Here is a 23,870-nt window from a genome sequence, read left to right as displayed (position 1 = left end):
CCCAAACATTATGGAGCTCACTCGGTGCTGAAAGGGCAGAGGATCTTATGGGGCCTCGTCAGAATCACTATTGATTCCCAGATCACAGTGTGTAGGAGAGTGTCCACACCAGAGAGCTTCTCAAAAACAGTTTTTCACTTGGTTGGAGCCCTGCAGGCCTCTGCTAAGCAGCCTTAGCAGAGGCATGGAGGAGCTCCTTATTCTCACTGTGCTGCATTTGGCTGCAGACAGTTGGCAGGACTTACCTGCAGCTTCCTCCTCTTCCTGCTGAGACTTCCTGTCCAGTCGCTGATGCGCCTGATACGGCTCTTGAGCGCGTCCTTTCGGCTGTTGCTCTCGACGACGGGCCTGGCTTTGCGGCAGGGCAGGGTGTAGGAGGAGTACCGCCGGGCGCCGTGGCAGTCCTCCTCGAGGGGCTCGTCCGGGATGGACGCGACAGAGGTGCGCTGTAGGCCGTACATCACGCCCAGGGTGTGAGACGACTTGGAGGCGGGGAACGTGGAGCCTTTCCTCGAGTCCCTGTGGAGGTCCGAGCTGGACACCGGCATGGTCAAGCACTTGTGAAACCCGCTCAATTCCTCCTGCAGAACCACAGAGTTCCCCGTGTTGGGTTCCTCAGAACAGGCACAGGAGCGGGTATTAGCTACATTGCTGTGGTCCTCGGGTTGGCCAGGGCAGCGAGCGTCGACCGTGCCACTGTGGTCCGTAGTCTGGCCAGAGGAGCAGGTGTTGTCGGCATCGCTGAGCTCCGCTCCGTTCCCCCAGGGCGAGTCGTACCAGGAGCAGTCTGAGCTCAGGGAGCTGCCCTGGCTAGTTCTGAGGGTGGAGTCGGTCGGGGCCTCGGGACGGCCGGGGGCAGTCGTGATCTCTAAAGTAGGGGAGTATTTGAGCAGTTGCACTGGCCCGCCTGACTCCTCTGACCCTTCTGACCCGCCCCAGCCACATAAGCTGTCCAGTGCTGGCTTGGAGCTAGTGTTGGTGAACTCCACCCTCAAACTGCCGTCTTCACTCAGAAGCACCTTCGGGCTGCTCTTGTCCTCCATGGGTTCCCACACGGAGCCCTGCGTCCTCTCGAGCGGCCCGTACCCATTCACGGCGTGGCCGTTACCCGCTGCCTTGTAGCAACTTCCTTGCGTGAGCTGGTTGTAGCCGTAGTGGTACCCATTTTCTTGGGTACAGCTTGTCCACTGTCTGCTATTAGCTGTGGCCTTGCCCCCATTGCTTACATAGTCATAGTGGTGGGAGGCATAGGGCTGGCAGGGCTTGTTTTGGGATAGACAGCCCCTCCCCGCAGCCCTGGACTTGTAACCTGCGCCCACTTCCCTGCTCCTCCACCAGCTGTGGGGGGACAGGGCCTCCTCTTTGGCTGAGCGGAACCTTAGGGAGCAAGACTTCTGCTTCCTGGGAAATATTAAACCGTTACCCTTAGGCCCTGGAATGCTGTATAGGCTGTCAGAGTTTCCCATCTTGATCTGTAACAGAAAATGGAAACTTCTGAAGCACAATATGATTTTAATAAACTGTAGAAGGAAAAGCATTAAATGCAGAAGTATTGTGGGTTAAGCTTTTACATGACTAAAAGGATGAATGAACAGAGAGAGACTGAAATCTTTAAATATTCACAGGTGTTATGGCTACAGCATAAAATGACTTCCAGAGAAAGGAAGAAAACTGTCTGTCAATAATTATCTGCTTTAAACTGAACTTCAAAGAATATGTTCAACTGAACATTGGAATAGGAGGTTCAAAAGGCTGGTAAGACAGCACATTTTGTTGTCAACAACTGATTTGCTCTCATCTAAGTATAAGAACTTAAATAAGTTTTTGTGGCTCTGATGTAACTCCAGGCTTGTAATGAGCCAAACAAAAACAAACACAAGAAGCCGGATGTGGATGCTGACTGCTACTCCTACTCTATGTGGCAGTTCTACTCCTGGCTATGGCAGTTAGCCAGGTGTGGTGTGGTGTGGTGCAGTGCCAATACTTTACCAGTTTCCACGGTTTTCCTCAGAGCAAACAGCAGTCGTATGCATGGTCTTCCCCTCCTACCACAGCTCACCTGCAGGTACACAGGAGGGCGAAGGCTAGCGTCAGACACTCAGCCAATATGGCGTCGGTGCACCGGAGTTCCGACTCTGTGTCCGTACCCTGCCCTATTGCTGGTGTACAAGTCTAAACATTAACAACGGTTTTCCCTGCTCTGCCACACTTGACAGTCTTTCACTGGTCTGTTGTTTATTTTTGAACTCTAGAATTCCATTACAAGTTTCCTTTTTTAGCTTTTTTCCCAGGGCTGCTGAGTTTGTCCAACAGTCAGGACGAAAGAAAGTGTTTCCCAGAAATAGACATCCCTTTTTCCACAGGCCTCTCTCAACTTCAGTGCAAGTTCGAACTCTCCCGATACGTGTGTGAGTGGGTCTCTGAGAAAGAACTGAACACCTGAACACCCCTACAGCCATAGCTGGACCCTCGTCACCCACAGAACTGAGGTTATTGTAGTCTCCTCAAGACAGGCGACCCCACATCTGCTCTTACAAAAATACCCCAAAAAAAAGTCTCAGCTCCCAGACATTTCTCTCTTGACCTTGAGACTTTCAGATTACAATTGGTCGCTCGTAGAACTGCGGCAGTCCTGAAACACAAAGCAGGCAGGGCGGTCGATTCACATGCACGTCACACTCTCCAGGTTTCGGGAGAATTTTTGAGAGGCAATACAAATGGGCCTGTCATATGCTCCCGCGACCGGCTTACAAAAGACCGCAGAATGGCCATGTCATTACCGCAAGTGGCCCTTTCTGAAGGGCGGGGGCGGGGTTCGAGGACACAGCCGAGCGGCCGCCGTCTCTCGAGCTCCAGACAGCAGGCTCCTGCCGGGGGCGGAGCTGGCGCTTTGTCACATGTTTGTCGCCTCGCGCTCAGACAAGCTGTAGTGAAAGGCAGAGGTGCGACGTGACCCCCCCGTGCCCCAGAACCTTCACGCATGCATGCACACACTTACACACACACACACATCTGCAGTGGACTTTTGTGTGTCCCTCCTATAGGCCATCTGCTCCCTCTGAGGGGGGCCCCGGCCTAGCTTTCTTCAGTCATACACAGTGCCCACATTGACTCCCACAATGCAGCAGGGCAGGAGGGAGGTCACACTTCTGGGACCGGAGTGGATTGTTTAGCGGGGAGGGTGGGGGGGTTGTTGGTTCTCCTCAAGAACGACGTGTCTCGGGTGTATTTGCACATACAATTAGAACACTGTGGCGGATACATGTGCGTGTCACCATATATCTAAACACTTGTTGAACTTGCCATTACAGAGAAGCAGACACTAGTCCTTAAACTTCAACTTGAGAAACGTCTTTAAAAAAATAAATGATGAGGCGACAGGCGAGAATAAGATTTGCCCCTTTTCTCTCTGTCCGGGAGGACACTTGCCTGTTACTTTGCACAACTGAAAGTTTCAACAGAATATATAAATATGCATTCAATGCATTCAACTTGACAAAAAACACACTTCAGTCAAGAGTCCAAGAGATGGACCTCAACTGCACCATAAGACCGATCCCACTATCACTCCCATCGTTCCAAGGCAGCTCTCCTCAATCTCCACCTGTTTACAGCAGCATTACCACCACTGCCATCTTGATTAACAACCTTTACGAGGAGCTTTTATGAGTCAGAGCCAACATTCTTCCTAATCAGGAGAAGTACAGTAATGCCGTAAATCATCACATTTTCCCGCGGCATTAGAAGTACCCAGCGGACTGTAATTGTGACCATATGCAGAGCAAGTAAAGGACCTAATCAAAAGGAGCTTAGTCTGTGAAATTATAAACCACATCAACTTTATGACAACATGAACTATAAAAACGAGGTTGAGGAACAGTGGACTTAATTATTGTAAAACTGATGCACTTGTTCATTATATGTGACATGGTTTCCATTTAAACAGCTTGACAGTCAAAGAAGGAAAATCTATGTAAGCACATTAGTCAAGGGTGCAGTGAAACAGCCTTCTCTCACCTGGGATTCAAACCTGCTGCCACCTGGTGTGTCTGTGTAGTGAAAAATCAACCTTCAAATGGAACGTTATGGGTGTAGCTAATATACTAATAACCTGACTTTCCATCAGTCAGCCTTCACAAGAAATTGCTATGCATGCTGACTGGAAGATTGTGTTGTGTGTCTGGGCAAAAACTAGCACGTTTCTACCAATACAAACTCTGCTTTTTGCTTTTTTCCACTAAGCATGAAAATAGCGTGTTCCACGATGGCGACATTACTACACAATCATCTGACGTCAACGTCCCCGGTTATGATTTCCTTCTACAACCCCCCTCTCTACAACCCCCTTTCCTACCGGCTTTCCTGTTTCGCCTGGCTGGAGCGTTTCTTAAAGGAGTCGGCACCGAGAGAGCAACGCCGTGCTTTTCCAACCGCACAAAGACCGAGATGAGAGGTTGTGCGCGGCAACAACCCAGACAGACCAACACTGCTGTTAACACAGACAGAGGCCCTTGTTTGGGTTAACTCCTGTCTCGAGCTTTTCATTTCAGAAACTGTGGCCAACCAGTCAAAAAATATTTTTTAAATGGGACTTCAGCAGTAGATGCATAGATAGATACATGCCAAGCATCAGTCTAAAACTCCACTTTAGAATGATGTCCCTCATAAAATGATGTAGAAGTCTCCTGGGCATAAAGACTTCAGTCCTAATCTCTGAACTCTGAGCACAATAAATAAATAAATGCTAATGCTAATAAATAAATTAGCAGGGCGTGTATCAAATCTGTCTTTCCACATCCCATCCTCAGGGATACTATGGAAGTGTCAGACTGTTAGATCTAAAGCAGAATAAAAATATTGAAACAAATCCACACCCATCCCATGACACACTGTGAACTGGCAGTAACTAATACCCTTATGACACATTCAAATAAATAACCATGAAATTACTTTAGTCTGGACTGATTCATTGAGAAGATTTTTTGAGCTGCACAATAAATTCCATAGACATTTATGAAGCTGGCCTGAAAGAGGATATTAAAGTGTGATCATTCACAAAATGGCTGCCATTTGCTAAGAGGAAATGCATATTGGAAATTGAAATATGCAAACAAAGACATCTTGATAGTTCAAATAGTCTGAAAGTAGCATAAAGGTATCAGTTCCCTACCTGTAGTCCTGAACAAAACAATCAGTATTGTACCCTAATTCCTGGTACAGAGTCAGACAAAGAGAGAGACAGAGAGAGGGAGAGAGAGAGAGATCCTTTAGAGCTTTCATCTGCCATGTGTGAGATGAGATGCATGGAGAGAGCACTGCCCTCTAATCTCATACTGTCACACTGCACTCTGAGAGCTGGCGTGGAGCTTGGACACACACTGACACACAGACAAACACACACTGTCACGCACACACAGACCTGTAAATCCAGATGCACACGCATACAGACTGTCACATGCAGGCACACGCATGTGACTGCAGCTAAGAGACGGACGGTGTGGGAAGAGACGGCCCGAAAGGGCAAAGCTTCACTCCTTTTTTTTGTGTCTGCGGGCTACACCCTTAGAACAAACTGCTTGAGACTAAGCAATTCCACACTTCCTGCATGACTACTTTGTCATGATGTCACGAGTGAAAATACACTCGACTGCGTCTGTGTGTTTTGTTTGTGACCTACACCTCCTCCATTTGTTTTTTGTAACCCACACCCTCAGAATTCAGTGTTGGTAACCTTTCTATTTCCTTCTATTGGTTAACGCAGAACTGCGAGGGCCTAAGCCAGCACGGTTACCCACAGGGGGAAAAATGATGAAACGATTAGGCCAGACAGGGAGCCATAATGGCGGCAGGCCACCGGGGAGGTGCGCTCTGACTGGAGCTCTTGTTTGACACTGCGTGCCACTATCGCCATGACAGAGCCCAAGGGCAGGACCGCCGCTCCAGACACCACACAGAGTGCTCACGGGGGGCGCAGACTGCGGAGACACTCGAGGGAGGGAAGGAATGCAGAGGAAAAGGAAGGAGAGAGAGGGAAGGAGAGGGAGAGAGATACTATTGTCAGCCACAGCGGCACTGCGGTGTTCAGTCCTTGGCCAAGGAAGCTAATTACGGAGGAGAGGGAGGTAGAGGACATTCTGCGGTGCTGACGTCCCTCACGCGGTGACCGAATGTTATGCTTTCCATGCCTCTGCCCACACACCCACACACACACAAACACACACACACACACTCTCACACACACACACACACACGTTATACACACACACACACACGTTATACACACACTCTCACACACACATACACACACGTTATACACACACTCTCTCACACACACACACACACACACACACATGCGCACACCTACACACACACTCTCACACACACACGTTATACACACACACACACACACACACACACACACACACGCACACCTACACACACACACACACACACTCTCACACACACGTTATACACACACACACACACGCACACACACACACGCACACGCGCGCGCGCACACCTACACACACACTCTCATACACACACACTCTCACACACACACGCACCCACACACACACACACACACACCCACACACGCGCACACCTACACACACACACACACCCACACACACACACGTTACTGCCATGCACATATTTGAGGTCGGAGAAGGAGCCGTGTTCCGCGGCCTGCCTCTCCGACGCCATGGAGCAGGGCGCGCCGCCGCACGCGATCGGAGAGCGCCAGACGGCGAGGAAACTCTTTCCCCCTCGCCCCCGCCACCGCAGATTTATTTGTTCTAAATCCTCCGCGGCCATGAGGTGGAGGCCCGGGGTCTACGGTTGCCAGGGGAGAGGCCAAATCGTCCTAGGAGGGGAGACAGAGGTACAACAGGGCAGGTGTCTGCCTGTTTTCCACCAAACCCTGAGCCAGAGACAGCCTCAATTAATGGTGTCAGTGGGGGCCTGGAACAATCTTCTTTTCACACAATCTTATGCCTGACTTATGAGTTTGTTCTGGTTTTATATTACCTATCATTGCCTCCTGGTGTTTCTGAACTACCGCTGGCTGCTTCTTCATTAAACCAGGATGCTATTTGTTAGCATCTAGCTGGAAATGCAGACAGAGATTAAGTATCAGGGAAGAGGGAGTGGGCAGCCCACATATTATGCTGTCCCTCCCTAATTACCCCCCGCCACACCCTGGTAATGACCCCCCATGTCTTCTGCCTCTTTCATCTCTGACATACAGGGCTGTATGCCAGCCTTGACACTCTCTCTAGCTCCTTTCCACCTGCTCTTGGATCAGAAGGCCTGACACAAACCTGTCTTCTTTCCCTCATGTTATCTCCGTAACAGCGAGCGCGGACACTTTAAATGGATAGGCTGTGAGCTGTACTGACACTGCTGTGTGGGAAGACCAAGGCTGTCACAACGAGGGAGTTTATGAACTAAGCCAAGCCTGGTTTAAGAGACAGACCAACAGTCGCCTTTACTGGAAGCACGTTCCTACCACGGGTCATTACTGGATGTGTCACACTGCAAAAACCCCAAAATAAGTTCTTATTTTGACTTTTTGGTCTTATTTCAATTATTTGTTTCAAAAGCCAGAAATGAGAGGAGATAGTTTGACTCATTTGACTTTGGGGTAAGACAATTTCACTTGTCAAACAAACAGTACTTGTTCATTTATCTAACTAACATTTTCAACTTGAGAAAAAAGTAAGTCTCATTGAAAGAAGGAAACATTTGTTAAGACAGAGGTTTTTTTGCAGCGCAGTGATGTCATTGTTCCAGTGTATTCTGCGCTGATCGATGAGACCCCACTCAGAATCTTACACGGCATGCAAACCCAGACCACAGAGCCCAAGGAGGCTTACACAGCCCTGGTTTGAACGCGTTCCCACACATTGTGGAACATAACCAGACAGAAAGAGCCCTTTTCCACTCGGAGGGCGGCTGGGGTTGTCAGAGGTCGTTAGGGAAAGAGGTGGGGGAGAGGCCGCTTCTCATGGGAAAACTGCGGGGAGGCAGAGATTACAGAACGCAGGAGAAACACTAGCTAGAGAAAAAACAGCTGGGCATCTGGGAGCGGAGCAGAGCTTGCTGCTTGAGGAAGCGGGTCCACACCTAGCAGTGCCGCGACCGGGAACAGGAAGCCAGACCCGCTTCCTCCCTGGGAGAGATGAGGGCCTTGTGCTCGCTTGGGGAGTGGCCCAAAAAACGACTTCTTCCTCCAGAGACCCCTCCAGTGACATTCCAGGGAGACAAGCCGTTCTTTTCATCGATGCAGAGGCGCTCGCTTGCTCTGGTCTGGTTCTCTCCTCTCTCGTCCACTTTAGCACAACAAATGAATTCAGTCGAGTTTGTTTAAAAATCAGAACCAGCAGTAGCTCTGTCTGCGGTCGCCTGCTCTGGCCCCGGTCATTTATAATGGCTGACAGGAAGGTTACAGACAGGAGCACAAATGCGTTATCTGTGCTTTAATTGAATAAGGTTGACTTTCCTTCTGCCGCCGTTGCCACCGGTGAAAGTGTAATGATTAATAAAATTAGCGTTTGGCTCACTTGTTACCATATGGCGGGTTGCGGGGAAGAATAATTAGAGCGCCCTCTTCGCAATCCATCAGTGAAATTGACCAGTTAGTATGTAGAGGAGCAGAGAGGGGAGGAGGATGAAACAAAAGGTGGGTTTAATATATTCTACTCGGACCTCCAGCCTTTGGCTGCATATGCACTGTAAAGGGGATCCAGAAGTAAAGCCATGGCTTAGGTATCCATGTGGGTTTTTGTTCTTCGCAAGAGTTTGGATGTTGTAAACGTTTCGGAGATTGTTGGTAAATTAGCTACACGCCAACTCAGTGTAGCAGTGATAATCCAATTGAGAAAAGTGAAGAGCAAGAGAGAATGAGTGTGTGCGCGTGTATGCGCTTGTGTGTGTGTGTGTGTATGTACGTGTTTGTGTGTGTGTGTGTGTGTGTGTATGTACGTGTATGTGTGTGTGTGGTATGAGAGTGTGATATTGTATTGGGGGGGGGGGGGGGGGGTCTTTTCATTCACGCTCAGTCGCCTTCATTAACCATCTCACTAGGAGACCTCTTGCCAGGAGACATACATCCCCTGCCCCCATTTTCTGGCTGAGCGGGGCGCACAAAACATCAAATTATGCGCCATTGTCCCGGGGGACACAAAGGCAGTGCGAGCGCCGAGGGTCCACCATTATCCTCAACCTCCAGATGCTGCCGCAGCCCCCCCCCACCCCCCTCCCCTTGGGCCTGGGCCCATCCATCAGATCCCATAAGACCTATTACACACAGAATTCCATCAGGAGCCTGGCACTCATACACTCAGAGACACCCCAGACACGAACCCGTAATAACAGAGAGACGTGTCAGGGTGTGTGTGTGTGCACTGCTGATGTGTGGTCACATAAGCACAGATGACATTAATGAGGTTCAAGTCATTCCTCTGCTTCTTTCTGACTGAAGAAACCATATGGTGAAAATACTTTGAGTGTCTCTGTAATGCTTACATCTGACAAGCACATTGAGAATTCAACTTGATAAAACACTTAAACACACAGTACAGAGTATGGCAGCTGATTAAAGTTGGTTAATGAATTCTGCTATAGGCTGCACTGCATATGATACAACACGGTAGTGAACTAACAAGCTGTTACATGGAGAGTTACACCCATTATGCCTATATGAGTGGATTTCTACTGGTTTACAGAACTGTAAATTCCGGTCTTCCAGCGGTCACTCATTCCTAACACACTGGGCTGAGTGCACGGTCACAGGCATTTCGCGGTCATATTCGCTGCAGTGGTTCAACAGTACATTCTTTGACCATCAGAGAACGGTCTGTTGCCTTGCTCCGCCGACCACAAATTCGGTTCCAGCACGCTTTTGTAAACAATCCCGGGGCACAACCGCCATATTCACGACCGTCCTTTAAACCCCCACTTTGCCTTTAAAGGGGCGAAGTCCTGCCTTTTTGGGGCACCCCTGGTTAATGTGCAAGTGCACAAACATTACATACAGCTACTATGCACACTAATGGGCAGGATGTGGTGGTCGCAGCTAAGCCTGTGTAAACAGGGCCGGAATCTCCATGTAAACCTGGAGAGCTGACATCAATCCATCCCTTCTTCTCCAAGTCCCACATTTAGAGATTCAACGGTTCTTTCAAACTGGGTAAACTATGCTGCTTTTACACACCAGCTTGTTTTTAAACAAAACAGGTGTTTTCACTCAAGGTCTTTCACCGTTTTATCAAGGCTGAAAACCGAGGGAAAAGGAGCATTTAGAGAAAGTTATTTGTATAATTGAAGTATAAATGCACTGCATTACCACTGCTAAATAAAATGGCATATTAGTCTTGTAAGCCTTTTTGCCTATAACCCCTGGAAAAGGTTTTGCTCTTATCGCTAACTCCATAGCGGTGGAATGAGCTAGCTATTATTCTAACATAAGCTGACTCAATGGGATTTTACTCATTTATGGCTTATATCGGCTCTCATGAACTGGATAAATCCATCAATCAATCCAGATGCTAATGGCACCATTTTCTGCCAATTGAGGAAACAAAGTTTCAACTGCCACATTTTGTTGGTCTTTGTTAAACCGTGTTAATGTTACTTCCTGCGTGCCTTTTGCAATTCCTTTCTCAAAATTAGCTATTGTGTTACTTATCTATAGTTACTTACCAACGGTTAAATTTTGTCAGTTTTATTATGCATTTAGCACTAGGTGGCTGAAACAAAGTAAACTTGCTCAACTCTGCCAAGCATGGAATGACGTAAAGTGCATTTGGCAGTGCGGTCCCAACATTACCATGTCCCCCACAATCAGACCACGTCCACCACTTGTTGGGTTTCTGTTTTATTATCAGCAGACCTGACGTTTGGTCAGGTCAGTGGCATTTTAACCACCGCTAGGACCTTTTCTCCCTGCTCAACCAGCTACGATTAAACATTTATAACAGGTCCCGCGGAGCTGAGGATTTCGGATGGCTCAGAGCCAGAAGTCAAGCCAGAAGGAATTCTGCTGACAAGTTCCTTCTTTGAAAGCAAGAGGCTGTCCCGACAAAGCCTTCCACACACGTGTGCACACCACACACATGCAGGGAACACAGCCTCTCTGTGTGTGCAGCAGGGCGGGACCGCTGAAAAATGGCGAAGTCTTGCTCTCGCCAGCCGCTTCCCGTCAGCTGACCGTCACCAGGTTGAAAGGTTTGCTTCTTACGGGGTGTGGGACCAAAAGTACTGGACGTGATATATTTCTTTTTAAAAGTGGAGTTCCGTAGGGGAAACTCGGTAACACAATGAGGTCACACATGCCTGCTATGCCTTGAGAGCCACCGTGCTGCAGTGGGAACATTAAAAAGACTTAACTGGGACAAGGAGAGGGGGTCAGGAAACAGGCCCCACTTCCTCTGGGGGACAGAGAGGGGGCCCTTGTCTTTTCCCTGCTGTAGGGGAGGGGAGGGCGGGGCGGGGCTGGCTCTGTGCATGGTGTGGCCCCAGACCGCTACCTACTCCGGACCCCAAGCCCCTACTCGAGCCTGTTTCCTGGCTAGAGAAACACAACAGACCCCACTGAATATAGATGAGAATCTGGTCTCTACCCACAGCTTCACACCAGGTGACAAAGCATGTGACCACTGGCTTGAAACGGTGTTTCAAAAATACCACTGAAAGAGAAGAAACCCTGAAGCAGAGTCTGAAGCAGTCAGCTTCCTGTTTTGTCCCTACTGCAGGAGTCCTACAACATTACCTTCAGACACCGTCCATGTCACTGCAACTAAAGATTTTCCACCTAAATTCTTAATTTCTTAGAGCTAAAGAAACTGTGACAAATGCAATCGCTATGGCAACCTGCTGGCAGTTTCAGTTTCAAGTCAACAAAAGCTGGAGGTGAAGTAGTAGCACTTGACCGACATGCTCCTAGGCAACAAAGACAACAACAATAACCTGGTTTGGGTGTAGAATGTAGAAACGCATTTCTGCTGCTCTAAATGTTACGAAAGGCAGACAAACAACCAAAACAACTGCCATTTTAACTCACTGTAAGCCAGATGCTAAAGCTAAAGCTATGAAACATTTCGCATGAAATCTAAAAGGGAAAACAGCTGTTGCGTACTATCCGTGACAGAGAGAGTAAAATAAATCCCAAACAAGCCCCTCTGCTTACATAATATTATATAAGAAGTAAGGGAGTCTGAGGCCACTGAGTGTATTTCACTGGGGACCACAAGAATGCCAGAGAAAAACACACCAGCCTTGCGTTACACAACACACTGGGCAAGACTGAAAGATGGCAAGAGAAAAAACGTTTGGATCACGCGAGTGATTCAGACAAACCGCCTCCAACTAGAGAGGTGGGCTGACAGCTGTTTGACATATTCATATTCATATTCATAACAGTATTTCAGGGAAATGATTCAATAAAAGCAGGTTCAGAGCTGTTACAGGTTCTGGAAGCATGCAGTGAGACAGACCACCGTCCAGGAAAGGAAAGGAATTTGAGGGCAAATCCACATAACTGGTTATGTAACAGGGAACAGCAAAGCGATGTCGTAGAAGAATCGGGAAGAGAGAGCATAAAATGGAAACAAAAATTTGGGGGAAATGTTGTAACCGAAGGCTTCGGAAATCGGATCTCCGCCGAGGGAGTCCGTGAAGCCACAAAAGCAGCTCTTATGCAAGCCGAGTGAGAGAGCGAGAAAGGAGGGGTGGATGGGGGGAGAAGGGAGAATCAGGAGAGAAAAGAGGGAAGAGAAAAAGAGTTTGGGGGTGGGGAGAGGAAAAGAAAGATGAAGGGAGCAGGGAGAAGGAGGAACGGGATAGGAACCTTAATCCCAAAAGAGCAAGGCTTTGTTTTTAATTACAAAGGCTTGAGTAGCATGCCAGACTAAAGTGCTACAGGAGAGGGCATACAGGACACACACACACACAACACACACACACACACAACACACACACACCCGCGCGTGCAAACACACACTACCTCAGCCTCCTCGTAACAACACGGTCTGCAAAAACCTGGAATCCCACCAGAAATAACAAACAAATCCAAATAAAAACAAAACTCTGGGGTCAGAATAGGTCGCACTGGTCCAACACGGGATAGTAAAGTCTATTTTTCTGTGTGTATGTTCCTTAATCTGAGGGATTTTTGGGACTGGGGCTCTGCCACTTTTACCCCTGCAGGCTTGAAAGACAGAAACAAAGCCGAGCTCTGTCTCCAGTGACTACAGAGGGTGTGGGGCAGAGGCCAGGCTGTCCTCTCCCAAAACAGGGAAACACAACCGGCCCCGAGCCGCCACCTGCTCCTCATTTCTACTGTTCCCGCTCTCAAAGTTGGAAGCGACCTTCTGAAAAACAAAGAGTACAAAAAAAGGAGAAGAGCCATTTAGCCACGGTGAAACGCTGCCATAAGTCTCCCCCAGCGCTTCCTCTCAGCCAGCCTGTGAGTGAGTGTGAGTCAGTGTGTATCTTTGAACGCACGCAAGTCTGTTACCTTGCCGGTCCACGTGCGAGTCTGTCTGTGTGTACGTGGACGTACACGTGCTTGTGCTGATGCATGTCCGCCCTCCCACTGAGTATGTTAGAATGTCTTCTGTGTATGTGTGGCTGTGTGTTTGTATGTGTATACGTGTGGATGTGTACATGTGAGTGTCCTCCAGAGCCATCGGGCCTGCATAGTTGACTCGTCGTAAGTGCAACTGCTAACAACAGTGCGAATATCCGTGTGTGCTTGTGAGAGAGAGAGAATGCCTGTGTGTGTACATGTGTGAAAGGGTGTGGAAGTATGTGTATGGGTACACAAGTGTGTGTGTGTGTGTGTGTGTGTGTATGTATGTATGTATGTATGTTTTTGTGGGGTGTTAAGGGGCTGATCATTTAAAAAAAGGCAGGAAGGGGGCATACTGTGTGTGTGGGAGGGTGTAGAATATAAGACTCTGTAATTAAAGGAAACTCTGGCACAGCATGGTAAGATGACAGTCCCCACTATGGTAGGGAAACGGGGGATGGGCTTCTAGCAGGGCCTCAGCTAATCAAGGGATGCCTGTGAAAAAGCAGCGGGTCTGACGGGATTACAGCTCAGGGAGGGGGCCCGCGGTTTACACACAACTGTGCACTTAAACCGCTCCGGAACTCCTCAGCATTGTTTCCCTCCAGATCCATCGGGCCTGCATAGTTGACTTGTCGTAAGTGCAACTGCTAACAACAGCTAACAACCGCGTTAAAACTGCAGTTCATTTCCCACAAATTAGCGAGTGAGGGAGACAGACTGTATTTAGGAAACGGTTGTCAATGTCTCGGGGGTGGAGAAGATGGGCCTCCCTCACGTTTTTTGAGTTATCTTCAGAAATAGTCATGGAGTGATTCAGGCTAACTGGCATCATAAACGCACAGGTGACGACAGGAACACCGACCCCACAAAGTGCACACTTAGTTATTATTATCATCATATTTGCAGTTATTAAGCTATAAAAACTCATTTGTACGGTGATTCAGATTTCTGAACAGGACTCCAGCAGGTTAGCAGGAAATGGCGATGGCTAAGACTTAATTCCGTAATAATGAAATTCAAAAGGAAAGACACACTGGCGCATGGGTTTTGCACAGGGTGGTCATTATCCTCAACGGGACCACCGATACCATCAAATTTACTGCAGAATATAATTATTAGAACACTCGCTAGAGCCTGGGGCCTAGGCTGTGGTCTGACTCTGCCGCTCGGCTGGGCAGACCGTAGGGCGCCGAAACTAGCCCTCGCGCTCCGTCAGCTCCACGGCGAAAGCCGCTCGGCCCACATGTGAAGACCGACGGCTTCGTAAAATTACACTCGCGGGCAAATAATAATCGCCATTGGTATTATCGAAAGCTGCGCGGTAAACATTTATTCTCTATGGAAATAAAATAATGTAGGGAGAGCACATTTTGCGCTGAGAGCATGGAGCAGTGCTATAGAGCCATGTGGGCAGGCATGGATGACGAATGCCGAGCCCATCAAGTCCTGCCCGCCTTATTCCAGTTTTTGAAGTTGAATTTGAACCAGTTATTTTTCCTGTTTCTTGTTTACTTTCAAAATTCTGGAGGTTCCCTGAAATGAGCGAGAGAGAAGCATTGTGGCACAATGACCACACATGCTGTGGAATTGCACAGTGTAATTTGGTGGACTGGACATCATCAGCTTTGATTGGCAATGAAAAAAATACAAAATGTCTGTCAGGCTAAATGTGGCTAACATAGCACTGTTGCGCAAAATAAACTGGAAAGATGTTACGGTTGGTGAGGTTATAATTATGAGTCATTGCTGGAAACTTCATTCTCTGTCATTAACATGTCCACTTCTTGCCAAGTACAAAACATGACAACGGTGTCATGCTATTGGACACCAACAGAACATTCTGTGTTAAACAGCCTCTAAACTGTCTTTCATTTTTCAATGAAGTAGCTGACCGCATCCCAGTCAGACAGTTTTTGAGCACAAAACACTGTAGCTAGTAGAATGTGCCCATGAGGCATTGCACAAATAACACGTGTTGTAGCTACTTAATATGGACATAATGGGCCTTTGGTAACTGAAAAATGAGGGCTGAATGAATGGGAGAAATGTGGTCTATAAGATATTCTGTGTCTTTCCGCTCTTAATCTGTGACTCACTGGAGGTCATCGTTACACACTGTCCCCAATGCAACAAAGATGCCCATTGGAAATGCTATGTTCCACTAGTGTGCAAAGGCTGACTGCCTTGTGACAGCGGGTTAAACTGTGTGTCTACATTTGACCCTACCACACACTGGCGTGGGATCTTCATGGAAGGGAGGGAAGAGGGAAGTGGACAGTTACGTAAGAACAGAGTATATCCATCCACATTTCTCAGTTGTGGGAATTTCTCGAAGATCCATCTCGGTCCGTAACACAGACACTCATTGAATGAGCTTGAAAGTGGACACTTTCAGTCCACATCCATATTTACTTTGAGGACGATTCAGCGACAGGCTAATTCTGTGCAGGAAAATGTGGGTGTTATCAGCAAAACTGCACCGGGGAAGTTCTGAACAGAGCAGCCTGTCGTATCAGAGGCTGCTTTCAGCAGAAATAAACCACAGAGATTATATCAACACATCGCTGCGTTTCTCGGAGACATTAGCCAGTCAATGACTCTAATCGAGCGTATTTCAGCTGTTGGGACTACACGCTTTCTTTGACCCAAAAACAATCGGCTCCCCCCTCGCCCTACGTCAGGCGTGAGCCGCGCTGGCTGAGAACTACAAAAGCCACGACGGCCAAGCCTATCGCATTCCTACATCAAAAAAACGGGGGGTGGAAAAGCCTGCTTGCACGAGAAAATGAAGGTTAATTAGGTGGAAAATCTCACAGACATTCCGCACTGTGGCGACTGCACCAAACAGAGGGGCCTTCTTCTCTGCGGGTCCACAAAGACTCCAGGGCTTTTTTCATTTGGGCGAGTCCTACAGCTGGCCTACAGACCTGTGGTCACTTCCACTGGACTGGAGGAACAAAGCGAGCTTAACCCTTTTAATTCCGCAAATTGCTCCAGTCCTTTCCACCCTCGGCAAGAAAAATGAAGGGTGTGTTGACCCGCTGGAAAGAATGACCAGCTAATAGCAACTTGGCTAATCGAATGAGTGGATACAGGTAGAGAAGCGCCCGTACCTTTAAAACAACCACGCGTCATTCATGCCGTTACCTCCCAGATGAAACACAGGTTCATCACAACATTACCAGAATGTTTGTGCAATGTTGCGACAATGCTCCCGCATGACGAAAACACCCCAGCAACGTAGCGGGAACGTAGTAAGAACACTGGCGGCGGGTTCCACGGCAGCTGCTGCTTCCTCCGCAGCTGTGTTTGCTTTTGTAACGGGTGCCGGACTGGTGGAGACGGATTAACTACTGACGCCTGGAGGCAGGAGACCATGGTGTGGACACCCTAGCCCAGTTCTTGACAGGACTGAATCAGTGAATCAATCACTCTGGCATGGCCGCTAGCGAGATGCTAACTCATTCAGCAAACACCAGCAAAAGACACCAGTACACTGCCCTGACCATGACCTGACCGCCTTCCTCTTCCTCTTCCTCTTCCTCTTACCCATCCCCAGCTGAAGTTACATCCACATATGCACGCACTCACACACGCACACTCACTCGCATGTATGTAGCATTTTCAGAAATTTTCCTACATTTCCACAGCTTTGGCTGAGTGACAAATTTAGCACATCACGCAACAAGCGGCAACATATCTTGAACTAACAGTCTGAGCGATTCTAAATGCGGCTGCATTACCTGCCACAGGGAACCTACACAACTGGGGGCTATTATCACAGATAAGACCAGACACCGGTAAGCGGAAGCAGGCTGAAAGCAGGGCTAATTTTACATTGCCTTGATAAAAATGCACCTGTAATCCCCCAGCTACTCCAATGAAGCGCATTAGAACTGCGGGGGCCAGACATCTCTGCCCAACACGCAGGTAATGGGGCGGGGGAGAAAATTGGCCTCATTCCAGAAAAATAACCATCCCGAAATTTATCCACCAATACCAGAAACATGCATCATGCATAGCTTAGCAACAGGATAGAACCACTCCGCTCTTTAAGCCCCTAAATATAGAGTTTTAAGTATGCTTTGCACATCACCAATGTCATGTGTGCCAGCTTGAAAAGTTTAGTGATAGCATTAAATATATTACTACAGATACAGTTGATACTGATGAAGATATAGCAAGGTATACAGACCTTGAATCTTGCTCCCGCCTACTTCTGACTGGGTCCTGAACAATGTGGAGGCTGGGTTGCCTTCAGCGAGGTGTTCAAAACGCGGTAAACAAACAGTAGGCGAGAGCACCTCGCCAAAATTAGCCTGAACCGTATCCATGGCAACGACCAGCCGCTGTGAGGTCAACGGTCGCTAGAACGTGAAATGAGACAGAGACCCTCTGCTCACACGGTCACTCCCAAACTCATACAAATCAGATATATATCACCCGGATTCATAATCTAATAACTGCCTCATTTGCATCCGTCAGCTGCATTGTCTTCCCACCCCCCGCTTTTAATCAGCACTTTCTCAGAGAAACCACATCAGCTGTCCGCTGGTTGTGACACAAGGAACTAAAAAATGATTTAAAACCATCTTATTATTCTCTTTAAAGACATCCATATGTTGTTCAATAGGTCCACCAGAACTGGACCTAAAGTGAACCTCTACTTCCATCTGCTCACTCAAAAAACATCCTCCAGATGAACACAGAGGCTCTATCTGTGACCAATTCTCAGATCCACAGGTGTTCAGACAATCCTTTCCAAATCTAAAATAAAACCCCATTAAAAAGCGTTTGGACCCAGCAGGCACAGAGAACGATATAGACTATTGGCCATTTTCTAAAGAAAAGTCTCTCAACATCACAGGCTACAGTTGCATATTGCAACAATCCAGCACTCAGCAGCTAGACGGACACAGGAAGACATGATAAAGCAATACAAGCAAAAATGAAACTAGCAGTTTAGTGGAAGCTAATGATGTATCATTATCTAAATAGGTAAGTCACATTTGAACTGTATTTTGATGAATATAGGTCAGTAATGGCCCATTTGAATTCTTAATAAACAGCTTCCATTTGACTAAATCCAGTGTGAGTACTTGTACAAGGCCATACGTCTCTGTGGGAATAATGAGTCTTATGCCAATTAAGTGACACAAGAGATCCATTGATTTGCCTTCACGCAGAGGCTGAGATGGCCACCACACACCTGGCCGTCCCCTCCCTCTCTGCCTTCATGCTTGGGTAAAAAGAGCATGCCTCCTCGCTGACAACATGGAGCGGGAGCATTGTCCAGAGCCGAAGGCATATCGAGGATTTCTGCTCCCCTATTCCCGTTTTATTCCGGCTCTCCGAACACAAAGAGCAGCTGGCACATGCAGGAGGCCTCGTTACCGCGATCGTTACCGTCACCGAGCAACAGAGGGAGAAATTACCCGCTCCTTTTTCGTACGCCGCACGTGGCCGCAAGACTAAACTTTCTCTGCTTTAGGACCTTACAGCGAACCTACGATGAAAGCAGGAACAGCGTTTTTAGATGAAAGCGAGAGAAGGCTGCGTGTATGTGTCTGTTCTCCGTGGTTGTGGGGCTATTGAACGTACGCAGGGAGGCCACTGAAGGAGACGGGGGAGAAGGTCTTAATCCGCTGCTGGCTGGGGGTCATGTAAGGAGACTTGAGAGCATTATTGTATAGGCTAGTTTCCATGGAGAACCAAAAAAAGGAGAGAGAAGGCCCAATATTGACTTTGACTCTCTGAGAAATTTTTACTCGTAAAAACAGAGAAGCATACTCCTCCATGTAGACAAGTATTTTACAGCTGCCCTCAGAAACCAGTGCAGCTGTATTGTATTTTACCAGTTTGGTTTACGATGCATTTTGGTTTCACACAAAAATAACCAAGTTCCATACGCCCCTATGTAAAATATATTCAGATGCAAGAAAAGGACTGAGTCTCTTCGTAACTTCGAAATTTGAAAGAACTCAGCCGTGTAACGTAAACAGTTTGAGAACGGTCCTGGACAACAGTCAAACACTGAAATGCGAACCTCGCTCCTGTGCTACAGCCCAGCAATGCTTGCCTGCAATCTAACAACAACAACAGTCACAATCAAGCAAGCTGATGTCAGCGACCGAAAGTGAGATTTCTGCTCCAATGAGCTACGTTTCCGTGATTGCCAGATTTCAAGCGCCAGCAAAGTTCACGCTCAATCTGAGTCAAACAATAGTCAGATTGGGGCGCACTCAAGAGATAGCATCAAGCACCTCGCAAGAAACGTTTCCTGTGCTGAAAATAATGGAGAAGCTGGAATGCTCCACTGCTTACTCATTCCAAGAAAATAGTACATTAGAGTTGTACCTTCCAGAACATACGTTTATAAGTCAGTGAAATTAATCTTTGTAGACCACAACCCTGGGGTTGCTGCAGGAGTCCAGCATGAAGATCGGGACTGAAGGAGAGCGTCAGAGGGGCTTATACCACGGTTTCCATGGCAGAGGGTGCTCAGTGCCCAATGGCATGCCCAGGCCCTCCCGCTGCACGGCACTGTTTGCTCTGGCCACTTCCACCCTCCAGGGCTCCAGAAGTCCTTTTGTGTACACTTTATGCCTCTGGCACCCCCACACTCAGCCCGACGGCTGCACCGTTTCCACAACAACAAAGAAAGGAGGGACGTTGGGGCTGTTAAATCACTTAAAAACAAGGCGGCCACAAAGATGGGTGCTTATTGGGAGAATTAGAAGGATTTCTTGCCCCATAAATTAGTAGAAAGAAACAAAAAACTGTAATAAAAGTCTTGGAAAACCAATATTGTCAAGAGGATACACACTTCTTAATGCCCTCCGGACTGAATACTTCTCTGTTGAACGCACTCACGCCGAGCGGCTGTGTAATTGTATACATCGAACAGGGAGTAGCCCTGTCATGATGAATTTATAAAAAGTATTGAACAGTCCTCCGGGGTGTTCACCATTGTTGAGAGCCCTTTGACAGAAACAAATGGCCTCATACATTATGACTGTATGAAAAGTCCTCAGCCAAACTTGTAGCTTCGTCAGAATGAAATTAAACTGTAATGTGCATCAGAGACAAAGCCCTTCATTGCTGTATACTGGCATTTACATTTAGGCTAAGTCAACAGCAATAGGCAATAGCCATTGGCAGTGTTAACATGAAAATTAATTTGACTTCCATTCCTGTTTTTCCTCTTTGGGTAAGTACATATGTAAATGTTTTTTTTAATAACCTCTGCTCATGAGAACACAAATATATGTAGAAGCAAAGCATACCTTAATGCATAGCTTTGTGCCAAGCATACAAGCTTAAACTCAAGCTTAAACGGAACTTAAATGGTTCAAAAAGTTAAATTGTGTTTGATCAGTAGATGGTGAACTGGTGTGCGTTCAGAAAATCTCACCATCTCTTGACATAGCTGCTCCCTGAGAAAATTATATTACCTTAGTCACTCATTGGGGTAAAGATGGAAAATGGTTGGTAATATTTGTAATACACACACCCTTCTCTGAATATAACGCAATACCATAGCAACAGAATGACACTTTAGGAAAATAATGACTTTTTTGGGGTTGATATTCTTACATTCGCAAATAATTTCTGTTGCACCCTGTAGTGACTCATAGCTTCCGTGAAAATACTACACTAAAATACCAAGAGACAAAATAGCCGTAAGAATTGATGGAGAGAACCATTAGCCAAGCTCTACTTTGAACAATTCGCGAAACAGACCGGAAAAGAGAGCAGTGGCATTTTTGGAGAAGAACAAGACCAGGGGTTTCCTGTGTCAGTTGCCTGCCAGGTAAGAAGTTGCATTCCATAGTCAGACAACAAATCCATACAACCTTTTAATAGGAGGGCCATCAGAAGTTTTAGTTGGCAAGTGTTACCAAACAGAACTGGATAACCACCTCAGGATTTTAAATCCACATCACCCATGACAATGAATAAAACTACTAAAACTTAGGCTATAGGTTTTAAATGAGAAAAATTTAGATTATTTTCTAAACTGAAAATCCAATTACCAAACAAAACATTCTTCCTCCGTTTTTATTTTAAGAAAACACTGGTGACGTGTTTTGGCCTCAGGGCTCATAGCCACAGCTATGGTCCAGTAAGTATAAATACAGGTGATGGTCAAATCGCTTTGCCTATTCAAAGGGCTATGGGTAAAAGAAGGGCTCTCAGTCAAGCAGCTATGCAACATCGCAAAACAAAAGGTCAATTGCACAATTAATGATTATGACTGATAAATGGTGTCTTCATTCACCCTCCACTGGTGTGGCAACAATTAACCAACTGAAAGAGTTTCAGCCAAGAGCAGCTGCGTGTGTAATTAATGAGGATGTTTTACAAGCCTTGAGAAAGAGCGAAAAGAAACCCTATTCCTACAGGTTTCACCTTCCGTCTTGTGTTTTGCTGAGCTCTTTGAAACCATTATGAAACTGAACGTAATCCATCGCAAAGACTACATCCACCAAAATTCTATTCTATTTGCAAGATGTGTGAATCTTAAACAAGCGTCAACGCATTGCTTATGGGTCAATTATCAACGTTACTAAGAGTCTAAATAGAGAACAAAAGCATGCGATAATTCCTAGACAAAATACAGGCTTATTTTTTTATTGAGTCTGGGGACAGTCTCCTTCCACAAAAGGCCGTTTCACATACCCATAAGTCTTCTCCAAAACGTTTTGCTGTATAGCCTAATTACAACCCCTGGACTGAATAATACCGTGGAGCCAAGTCGAGTCAAAACAAACACACTTCGCATATGTTTGGCAGAGTTGAACGATACATCGGACCGTAGGCTATACTCAGTAGACTACCAGTTACAACAATCGTAAACCTTGTAAACAACTGTCATTAAAACACACCCGTAGCTTTTCTTTTCTTTCTGTTTTAGGACGTAAGCCCCTATATGGAAAATGAGTGTAATTTTAGCAGTAGTAACTCGGACATGAAAACTCGTCCAGTAAATAGGCTATTGCTATTTGATACGGAAATGTAAGTTTAATTTCTCAGAACATAAAGTCACAAAGTTGCAATTCATATTCTGCACACAGGTGGCTTTTCGATCTCGCAAGTGCGCCGCCCATTCATCATCAGTTTTGACAACAGAAGTCAAACGAACAGCTTTTCCTACAAGTTTTAAATATGTACTTTAATATCATGAAAAGTTATGCTTTTCAAGTAATACAGACTTTAGCAAAATAACTAAAAATGTCTCAACCAAGAAGAGAGATTGGCTTATTAGCTATTGATATGCAAATGTTATTGTCTGGGAAGAGACGCAACAGCTGTGATCCTGAGATGCAAAATCCGGCAGATTTGCAATAGTAAATATACGAAAACATTTCTGGCATCGTAATCCCGCATAGGCTACATCACATCGCAACGAGTAAAGTACGATTCACGGACAAACGTGCCAGATAAGCATGAGTGGAAAACTTAACTAGTTCTAAGATCAATTATTTTGCTGCTATAGCCTACTTTTTCAGTGCTAAATTAGTTAAATTACTTGCATATCCTTACACCAGCAAGACATATATAGTTCTCCAAACTTACCAGTGGTTTTAGACAATTATCCTGATGAATTCCCTAAAAGGCGATCGGTGACATAGCCTACACTTGTGTAATTCCATTCACTTCTAAAACGTATTTCACTTCAAGTCGCGTTCTTGTTCCGGCAGAAGTATTGTCTTCTTTTGCTGCAGATCACTCTCTAATCTCATGCGTTGCGTTGCGTTCCGGACGGCGATGCTCAACAATTTCTTAACTAAGCAAGCGCTACTACCATCTCAACTCCTCTCAAACAATGCTGCGCTGCTGGTAGCCACACCTCTACGTGACAGACGTCTCTATCCATCTATCACAAGAGCGTAAGCATGATCTCCTTTGAATATGTATTTAAACCACTGATCGCAGTTTTTGGGCGATTCTTGGGGAGGAGTGTTGCTGTGCTACCTCTAGGTCCCGTGCTAGGTCTGGGGTGAATTGAAACTAAAGCACTTTAGTAAAAGGACAAGGAAATGCTTTACATATTTCTTTAGAAAAACAAAGATATTTTCAGGTTTTCTTTGGAGTGAGTTGGTTAGTCACAACCAAACTAAGAGTAGGAATGCAATGCAAGTCGCCATAAGTTCCAAAAACTGACATGATTTTAATAACGTTTTACTTGTTGAAAACAAAGTTAAAGGTACAATAGGTAAGATTTTTGTGTTAAAAATGCCTTCCTATCATTTAAAAAGGCTCACTGACATGTTGACTCGCCTGTGTTTAT

General features: G+C 46.6%; 1 protein-coding gene across 1 annotated transcript in view; it reads right to left on the bottom strand.

Annotated features, from left to right (window-relative positions):
* The window catches only part of LOC133129565 (rho guanine nucleotide exchange factor TIAM2), a 59,761-nt gene extending 36,318 nt beyond the window's left edge, over positions 1-23,443 (bottom strand). The window contains exons 1-3 of the mRNA XM_061243738.1: positions 23,156-23,443; positions 1,990-2,059; positions 246-1,472 (exon numbers count right to left, since the gene is read on the bottom strand). Coding sequence (XP_061099722.1) covers positions 246-1,466 — 1,221 coding nt within the window. The 5' untranslated portion in view covers positions 1,467-1,472; positions 1,990-2,059; positions 23,156-23,443. The remainder of the gene's footprint in view (positions 1-245; positions 1,473-1,989; positions 2,060-23,155) is intronic.
* Between the last annotated feature and the right edge of the window lie 427 nt (positions 23,444-23,870).

The sequence above is a fragment of the Conger conger genome, chromosome 5 (assembly GCF_963514075.1).
Source record: "Conger conger chromosome 5, fConCon1.1, whole genome shotgun sequence".
Lineage (NCBI taxonomy): Eukaryota > Metazoa > Chordata > Actinopteri > Anguilliformes > Congridae > Conger > Conger conger.
The sequence above is the reverse complement of the archived record's forward strand: the minus strand, read 5'-3'. Positions and strand labels throughout refer to the sequence as shown.